At 46.8% G+C, this 8,727-nt stretch overlaps 1 protein-coding gene across 2 annotated transcripts in view; it reads left to right on the forward strand.

The window, feature by feature from the left end:
• Positions 1-64: 64 nt before the first annotated feature.
• Positions 65-8,727, forward strand: part of Tbx3 (T-box transcription factor 3) — a 12,868-nt gene continuing 4,205 nt past the window's right edge. The window contains exons 1-7 of one of the 2 annotated variants that reach the window (XM_015502547.2): positions 65-544; positions 2,158-2,425; positions 3,342-3,401; positions 3,666-3,812; positions 5,667-5,743; positions 6,881-7,038; positions 8,494-8,727. The exon at positions 8,494-8,727 is cut by the window's right edge and continues 404 nt beyond it. In XM_015502547.2, the coding sequence (XP_015358033.1) occupies positions 156-544; positions 2,158-2,425; positions 3,342-3,401; positions 3,666-3,812; positions 5,667-5,743; positions 6,881-7,038; positions 8,494-8,727 (1,333 nt within the window). In that variant the 5' untranslated portion in view covers positions 65-155. The remainder of the gene's footprint in view (positions 545-2,157; positions 2,426-3,341; positions 3,402-3,665; positions 3,813-5,666; positions 5,744-6,880; positions 7,039-8,493) is intronic. The other variant, XM_015502548.2, reaches the window with a different exon arrangement.

An 8,727-nucleotide genomic window follows, 5' to 3' on the forward strand; every position in this document is an offset into this window, starting at 1 on the left:
TTTGTTGTTGTTGTTGTTGTTGCGTTTTTTCAAAAAAAGTATGTGCTGCTGTTGAACACACACACACACACACACACAAAAAAAAAAAAAAAGCAAAAAGCAACAAAACAAAAAAAGCAAGGCAGCCGCTGCGGACTTGTCCCCGCCTGAAGTGGATGAGCCTCTCCATGAGAGATCCGGTCATTCCTGGGACAAGCATGGCCTACCATCCGTTCCTACCTCACCGGGCGCCGGACTTCGCCATGAGCGCGGTGCTGGGTCACCAGCCGCCCTTCTTCCCCGCGCTGACGCTGCCTCCCAACGGCGCCGCGGCGCTCTCGCTGCCGGGCGCCCTGGCCAAGCCGATCATGGATCAATTGGTGGGGGCGGCAGAGACCGGCATCCCTTTCTCGTCCCTGGGGCCCCAGGCGCATCTGAGGCCTCTGAAGACCATTGAGCCCGAAGAAGAGGTGGAGGATGATCCGAAGGTGCACCTGGAGGCTAAAGAACTTTGGGATCAGTTCCACAAGAGGGGCACCGAGATGGTCATTACCAAGTCGGGAAGGTAAGCAAGCGGTGGCCACCCTCTCCCCCCAAGCTCTCCGAGGTTCCCCCCCCTCCCTTTATCTCTCTCCTCTCCCAAAAGTCTCTTTTGCCAGTTGTTAAGGCTGGGGCGAAAAATTAGTTCTCCTAAAAATGTGTGAAGAGATTCCACAGCCCTGCTCCCGGTGACGGCAGTTTTCAGTGTACCTGGGCGTGTGCATGGGTAGAAAACAGATCTCGGGTCTCTACAGAACAGACAAAATATTCCAGGGGAGTACAGACATCCCTTTAGGAAGCAAGAAAACCACCCCATTGCAGGAAATTTACTCTCCAAGGCTTTTTTTTTGTAGCCCCCTATTTCATTACTGATGTGTTTTGATCAGTTTTATTTTGTTCTCAGGAGAAAAACTTAAAGCTCCTTTCTTTTGAATGGTAGGGGGAGGCTGACACTGTTCCCCTGGTCTTCTGCCCCTCCACCTAGCCTCCGTGTCTGAAGGGGGCCTGAGCCTGCCAGGGTCAGAAAGAAATGGAAGGGCAAATGGGTTTGTTTGCCCACACCACTTCACATGTCTGTAACCCGAGGAAGAGTTCAGCAGGCAATTTTGGATAATTAAGATTATGTTTGTAGACCTAAGGAGTCCACGAGGACATGCACATTGCTTTTGTATATGTGAATTATTATAAGCCATATTTTACATAATGTTTAGTGGTCCTCACCTGAACGAAACATGTTTGGAAAAGAGGACCCCAGGATTATCATTTACAATCACTCAGTTTTTTTTTTTTTTTTTTTTTTTTTTTAACTACAGTGTTGGACTCTATCAGGATAAAAATAAAGTCCCCCTCTTGAGATCTGTAGCTTTCTGTCTCCTTCCAAGCTACATGAGGCCAAAGTTTGGCATACACTCCTCCTTAAACCCACAAGACATTTAGTCAGTGTTCCCAGCAGAGTGCTTCCTTTTAAGTCAGAAGTACAGAATGCCAACACTTGTGTGAAATTAAACAGCAATTTGGTGGCACAACATTGGAGTTTGGGGCTGGCAGCAGGCATGGGGGAGTTCACCCTAATCTGCAAAATTTATTCAGAGAACTTAACTGAAGCCCGTTTGCACTTTCGCCAGCAGCGGGATTGCTCTTGCACCGAAGGGACCCGGGCAACTTGACCTTTATTTCCTTGATAAGTTTAGCATTTTCTCATCAATGGGTGGTGGAAAATTCTAGCCATGAGTAGCACTTCACTGGAATCCTACCCTGAGCTGTTTAGAACTAAATGCACAAAGGAAAAAAAAAAAAAAGATAGGGGCAAGAATTTCTCTGTACAGAGGGCAATCTGTACAGGCACATAGAAAAAAAAATAGACATTGTTAGTCTCTGTAGAGAAATGCAGTGCCATCCTTCATTTGTTTTGAATCTTGAGATATTTAAATATAGAAAATCGGGGCATGTTTCATACTTCCATGTGGAAGAGAATAATTTTGTACCATGTTGCTCTAGTCTGAAAAATATAAGCTCTTCTGTCACAATAAAAAATTTTAAAAGAATAAACAGGAAGCCAACCTCAAGATTCTGAGCAATTTATCTTTTTCTTTTTCTTTCTTTTTTTTTTCTTTCTCTTTCATTCTTTTCCTATTATAGGCGAATGTTTCCTCCATTTAAAGTGAGATGTTCTGGGCTAGATAAAAAGGCCAAATATATTTTACTGATGGACATTATAGCTGCTGATGACTGTCGATATAAATTTCACAATTCTCGGTGGATGGTGGCGGGTAAGGCCGACCCTGAGATGCCAAAGAGAATGTACATTCACCCCGACAGCCCGGCTACCGGGGAACAGTGGATGTCTAAAGTTGTCACTTTCCACAAACTGAAACTCACCAACAACATTTCGGACAAACACGGATTTGTAAGTTCCTTTGCTGCTTCCTGCAGATGTGCTTTCTACCCCTCTCTCTCGGAGGTAGTTCTTTCGAGTTCCTTCTAAACTCCTGCATTTCGGGTCAGACTTCTCCCTTGATCGCTGTAGGTAAAGCCTGGCCAATTTGTGCGGTTTCCGCAGAGCTGGGGGAGGATCCGGGGTGCTTCTCTCCGGATAATGAAGGCCTTGGTCTTCTAAAGAAAATGGGAGCAAGAAAGCACCCTTGTTCATGTTCAGTAAGCTACCCCAGGTCCTTGGTAGATTCTCCCCCCCTGACAGGGAAGCTTCAACCCCACAACTGACAGTGGAAATCCATTGCATTCAGGATTTGTTCTGTTTGCAAACATATGCAACTTCTTCTCTTTGGAATCCAGCCGTCCTCTTTCTTGGGAGAGTTTAAGTCTCCCAGGTTTGATTGTGTTGGTTCAAGGGTGTGAATATGGTTGTGATAATGTGGTTTTCTTTTTCTAAAAGAATTGGGCCAAGGTGACAGTCAGGTTTATAAGAAATGAGGGTGAGGTCTTTCGGTGTGAAAATAGTGCCTAGATGTGGATTCAGTGAGAACCGTGCTTAGAAACTTTCAGAAGACTGGGATTGCTTGTAAAAGTCAGGCGAGGCACCTTTTGCCCCTTCCTCCACCCCTCCCCAACATTTCAATAAAATAAACAAAGTGATAAGCGAGGAATAAGGAGAAAGATTAGGCCCAGGAAGACGTGAAGGGCGCGGAAATATCTTCCTCGGGCAGGAATTGCATTTAAAGCCCTTGATTTGATTAGGGCATAAATATTCCTCTCTGAGTTCAGCCTTTCAGGGCTTTAAGTGGACCGGGCTCGTCAATTAGTGGGCGCTTAAAGTACTGAATCATTTTCTAAATTAAAATGCATGTTTTTCTCTATCTTTTAAGACTTTGGCCTTCCCAAGTGATCACGCAACGTGGCAGGGGAATTATAGTTTTGGGACGCAGGTAGGCTAGGGTTCAAGCCATAAATGAACCTTAGATGGCGAGGGTGGGGGGGGGGTTCCCTATTGGAAATTGAGGAGCAATTTGGATTCTCCAGAAGATTACATCTGTGGAGTGAACTGTACCCAAGAGGTACTCCCATCCAAGTGTGGGACCCTGCCGGTGGGGGAAGATGTCAGCCTAACAGGGGTCCTAAGATCCCATTTGTCCTGCTAATCCTTAAAAAAAAAAAAAAAATTGTGTATCTCCTCTTCCCTGCCACTGCAGACTATATTGAACTCCATGCACAAATACCAGCCCCGGTTCCACATTGTAAGAGCCAATGACATCTTGAAACTCCCTTATAGTACATTTCGGACGTACTTGTTCCCCGAAACTGAATTCATCGCTGTGACCGCATACCAGAATGATAAGGTAACTGAGAGGGCTTTTCTTATTTTAATGGTGATATTTCCCCTCCCCTTTAAAAAGTTGCTTTGGTTCTGGGTGGGAACATTTAAAGGGAATTGGGATGTGAGCCTCGGATTTTCTTCTGTGATTTGACCTTCGGCTGGAGCCAGTATGGGAAGAGGCTCTGGCACCTTCCAGGAGGAAGAAACAAAACATTCCTCCACCAACTAGGGACCCAAAGCTGAGCAAGAAAAGCCTCCTTGATTTTTGCCAGCAAGAAGCTCCTGTACCCACGGTCCCTGATACACTCTAAACCCTGAGCCCTGGGGCTGTTCTGTGTTGGTTTCAATGTTCGTCCTCTTCCCCTTTTAGGAAGAAGGATCCAGAAATAAGGTTGCGGGGAAAGGAAGCTAAAAATTTCAGGCAAAAAGTCTTTTGGATTCAGGGAGGAGAATTCTAGTGGAGACCAGCTTTTCTCCTCTAGCCAGAAATCCCCGAGAAGCTGGTCTGGTTTTTATTACCTTTTATGCTGCTGTGTTTTTTTATGGTGTGTGTGCGCGCGTGTTTGGAAGAACCTATCCTGATCACAGGGTCATGTGAATGGAGTTGTCTGTGGCTTTCTACTTGAGGTAGCCAAAGTCACCACTTTATTTGAAAGTTTTTTCTCCCTTGGACCTGATGCTGGGTGCTGGAAGGGCCCTCAACAGTACACCTGAAATGCACTGTTCTGAGGCCTGAAGGTCAAGGGCACAGAGGTCCAGAGAAAGCAGTGCTTGACCAGTGCCAACCGTGGCTACTTGAAGGCAGTAATGGGGGTGACAGCAAGGGCTGGGGACTCCTGCTGTTCAGCTGCTGAGCCCTCTGCTCACCTGTCAGCATTCATCCTGCATTTAGAACTCACTCTGACTGTCATGGGTCCCTGTGGGATGATCAAGGTGTTCCAGGTAGATTTCCGTAGGCTGGAGACTAAGAGGACATCATCACCTTCTCCCCCTGTCAAATGCAAAACCTGAAGTCAGGCATCCAGCAGGGACATTTCAAGACCCAGAAGCCAACCCAGGGCTCTTTTCCTACCTCTGGTAACTTGGAATATGTGACACGCCCCCACCCCCCAAAGGGAAGCGATTTGAAAGATGACAAACTATGGCATTGTCCTCAGCGTGCAAAGTGCAGGTCCCCTCTAGACCCAGAATCCTATGAAACTAAGTTGTTCATGTAATAATAAAATAGAGCATTTTTGATCAGACAAAGAGGCCACTGGGTCTCCTCCACCTCATTGTGGTGGCAAAGAATATAAAGGAAAACAAATGTTTCCAGAGATCTTTCAGTCTTTTTAGAATCCGTGATTGTCAATAGTGTAATTCCTCAAACCACCCCCCACCCTAGGAGGAAAAAAAAAAATCAAACTTTAGCCCAAGGGTAGCGAAATCCCATAAATCATTTTATTAGATTCATGGAAAAGGTTGGCTCGCGCACGCGCGCATGTGTGTGTGTGTGTGTGTATGTGTGTGTGTGTGTGTGTGTGTGAGAGAGAGAGAGAGAGAGAGAGAGAGAGAGAGAGAAAGATTGCATATAAAGGCAGAGAGGAGTGTGCCTTAACATATATTATGATTAATCGCATTGTATAGAAATTCAAAATGAAGACACAATTTTAAGATCAACAGGTTGTCTCTCTTGACAACTTCAAGAAACTTTGCATTGCTAACCCCAAGCTGTCAACTGCCTCCTATGGAACAGACTCCTCTTTAACCTGGCACATCCACATGACCTCTGTTGGCAACCCAGACTTCTAGGAGGCTGTTGACCTGGGGGAAACATCTCAGAACATTCTAGAAAGTGAAGCTCATGCCTCTGTCTTGCTTGTGTCTCCTCCTCTAGATAACTCAGTTAAAAATAGACAACAACCCATTTGCAAAAGGTTTTCGGGACACTGGAAATGGCAGGAGAGAAAAAAGGTGGGTTGAGACAATTATTCATTTCTCAGATAATTTAGGGGAAAAAATTACATTTCTAGGACTAAACTTTCAAGTGTTAGAAGTGGGATTCAGGAATTTATTCTAAGAAGAGCGGGTAGAAGCTAACTGACTTCCCACTCACTACACTTTGTGAACGTACATTGCAATTTTTCTACATATGACTTGTAGCCTTTAAAGAAACAGATGAGTCTATACAATAGTTGTCTCTGGAAAAAAAAGCATTGAGGATAACAGATTACATAGGGATGCCTATTAATTGTAATTAATTTAAATTCGTCTTGGGCAGATCCCAGACAAGGACCAGGCCATTCACAAAATGCTTTGGAATTTTTGCAATCTTGCCTTCCAAATACCATCAGACAGAGCTAGGCCCCTTGAGAAATCTAGTTCCCCCCACTCTTTAATAGGGACATGTATCATTTTGCATTAAGCAGACAGCTAGAGAATATATGAGAGCAGTTCTCCCTCCCCCAACCCGTTTTCAAAGATTTTTTTCTAAAATCCAGAAAAATGCCTCAAATTTCCATCCTGCCCCTGGAGAGTGAGCATTGAATATTTATTTATTTATTTATTTATTTATTTATTGCTAACATCTAAATGAATTTTAACTCCAATTAACGTGTTGGTGAACCAATTACTGTAGAGTGCACCATGAAATAACCACTTCCTCCCGACCTTAGCAACCATCCAGGAGTTGGGTAGGCTGGGGACAGACAGCATTGTGTTCTCAGGGTTGGACACCCACTTGCCTCCCTCTACAAGGCTGGCATTCAGCTGTCCCTGGCCACTTCCTGCCCTCTGTCCTCCTGGTTTTAAACAAGGTTTCCTAGTTCAAGCAAATGTCCTTTCCCAGTGAAACCCTGATCTTGAATATATGCACCTGAAGCCCGCCCCCCACCCACACACCCTTTGCAACACTCTGTATCTCACTTAAAGGGTCAGAGTGGGCTGGGGCTGCATGGCTGCCCTGGGGCCATCAGATTTTAGAGAAGGAAATCTGTTGGGGGGGGTGTGTGGCAGAGAGTGAGGTGTGCATATGCCACTTTGGCAGGAGTGAGGGAAACAGGGGAAGTGTGTGTTTTGCTCTGTAACGCTGGGTGTGGGCTTCTGCCACAGAAAGCAGCTCACCCTGCAGTCCATGCGGGTGTTTGATGAAAGACACAAGAAGGAGACAGGAACTTCGGATGAGTCCTCTAGCGAACATGCGGCCTTCACCTGTTTCACTCAGGCCTCCTCACCAGCAGTGTCCACTGTAGGGACATCGAACCTCAAAGGTAAGCCTGGCCACCTCTGCAGGACCTGGACTCCAGGTCATTGGGCCTGGAGATGTTGGGGGTGGGGAGGCCTGGAGCCTAGACCTGGAGACTCACCTAGTGCAAGCTGCAGACCCTTCCAGACATCTGTAAACAGGAGCCAAAGTTCAAAAAGGGGGTATCAGGTGAGTGCCCTCTCCCTGAGGTCATAGAGGGAAAGCTCAGAGTCTCTTCTCCTACCACCTTATTTGGCTCAGGCAGGGTGGTGTGTTTGTATATTACTTCTTGGCAGGGGCCACGTTGAAAGGGTGCCTGATGCACTTTCTCTCTCTCCCTCTTGGTCTACCCTCCCAATCCCCGACCCCCAAACCTCCCACCATGACAGTCTTCAACTACTGACATACCCTTGGCCTGAATTCTACCTTAAAATGTGTTGGGTTGGCAGGAGGGAAGGCATTCTCTGCCCCTGGAACTCAGGAGGTGGCTAAGGAGACACTCAACTGGAGAACAACAATTCACCTGGGGTGGGGGGTGGAGCACTGGAGACCAGCAGCCGGTGAGGTTGGGGGTAGATGAGATGGTTCCAATCCCCAATTGGTTTCCTGTGTTTAAAGAGCAAGCACTATTTATTTGAAAAGACACACAGAGCCTCTCAACTGGAGGAAACCTGTTTCTAAGTGAAATCCTTAATGTCTTCAATCCATTTAAGCTTTAAACATAAAATAGGATCCCCCTCTTTTTTTTTTTTTTTGTAGGACACCCACAGAGGGTGTGGAGAAAGAAAAGGAAGGAGTCTCTGATTGTCCTGGGGCAGTGGGTGGGGGAAGCTGCCGATCACCCATTTTGTGGCAGGCACTGGGGCAAACCGAGCAGGCTCAATTGAGTGTGTGCTGGGGGAGGGGTGTTTGCTTCTGCCATTACCAATTCAGATGTCAGGATTCTTTCCAAACAAATCCTTCCAAAGTAATCCACAAATTTGTGGAAGGTGCTGCTCTGCATCTCACTCCCCCAACAAAGACTGGTGATAATTGGAATGTGCTTCAGCAGTGACTTTTAAAGTAACTTAGTTTTTATTTTAAAAAAGTTAATTTGCAATCGAATGGAGAAAGCTAGTGAAGGTTCTGACGCTGTAGGAGCTCAATCCGTGCTTCTGGTGGGGGGAGAGGGGAGGGGGAAGGACAATTCATTAGAATAAGAAGAGCTACTGGTTTGGGGAATTTCTCCCAGAGGTGGGTTAAGCTCCTTCCAAACACTTTAAATTCCTTGTTAGCTTATTGAATCTAAAAGCTAAGGTGTTAGGTATCCTCCCTTCCCATTTTGCAGATGAGAAGACTGAGGTGCCAGAGGCTAAGGGGCCTGCCCGGGCTTCCACAGCCAATTGGGATTCAGATCAGGAACTGGACCCCCGCTGGTGCACTTCGAAGCTAACGCCCTTCCGCTTGGCTTTTTGTCTCCCCCACTTTCTTTCTGTGCTAGATCTGTGTCCCAGCGAGGCTGAGAGCGACGCGGAGGCCGAGAGCAAGGAAGAGCACGGCCCCGAGGCCTGCGACTCGGCCAAGATCACCACCACCACGTCGGAGGAGCCGTGTCGCGACAAGGGCAGCCCGGCCATCAAGGCTCACCTCTTTGCGGCGGAGCCAGGCGGCCGTCCCCGGGACAGCGGGAGGCTGGATAAGGCGTCGCCGGACTCGCGCCACAGTCCGGCCACCA

The sequence above is a fragment of the Marmota marmota genome, unplaced genomic scaffold (genome assembly GCF_001458135.2).
Source record: "Marmota marmota marmota unplaced genomic scaffold, marMar, whole genome shotgun sequence".
Classification (NCBI taxonomy): domain Eukaryota; kingdom Metazoa; phylum Chordata; class Mammalia; order Rodentia; family Sciuridae; genus Marmota; species Marmota marmota.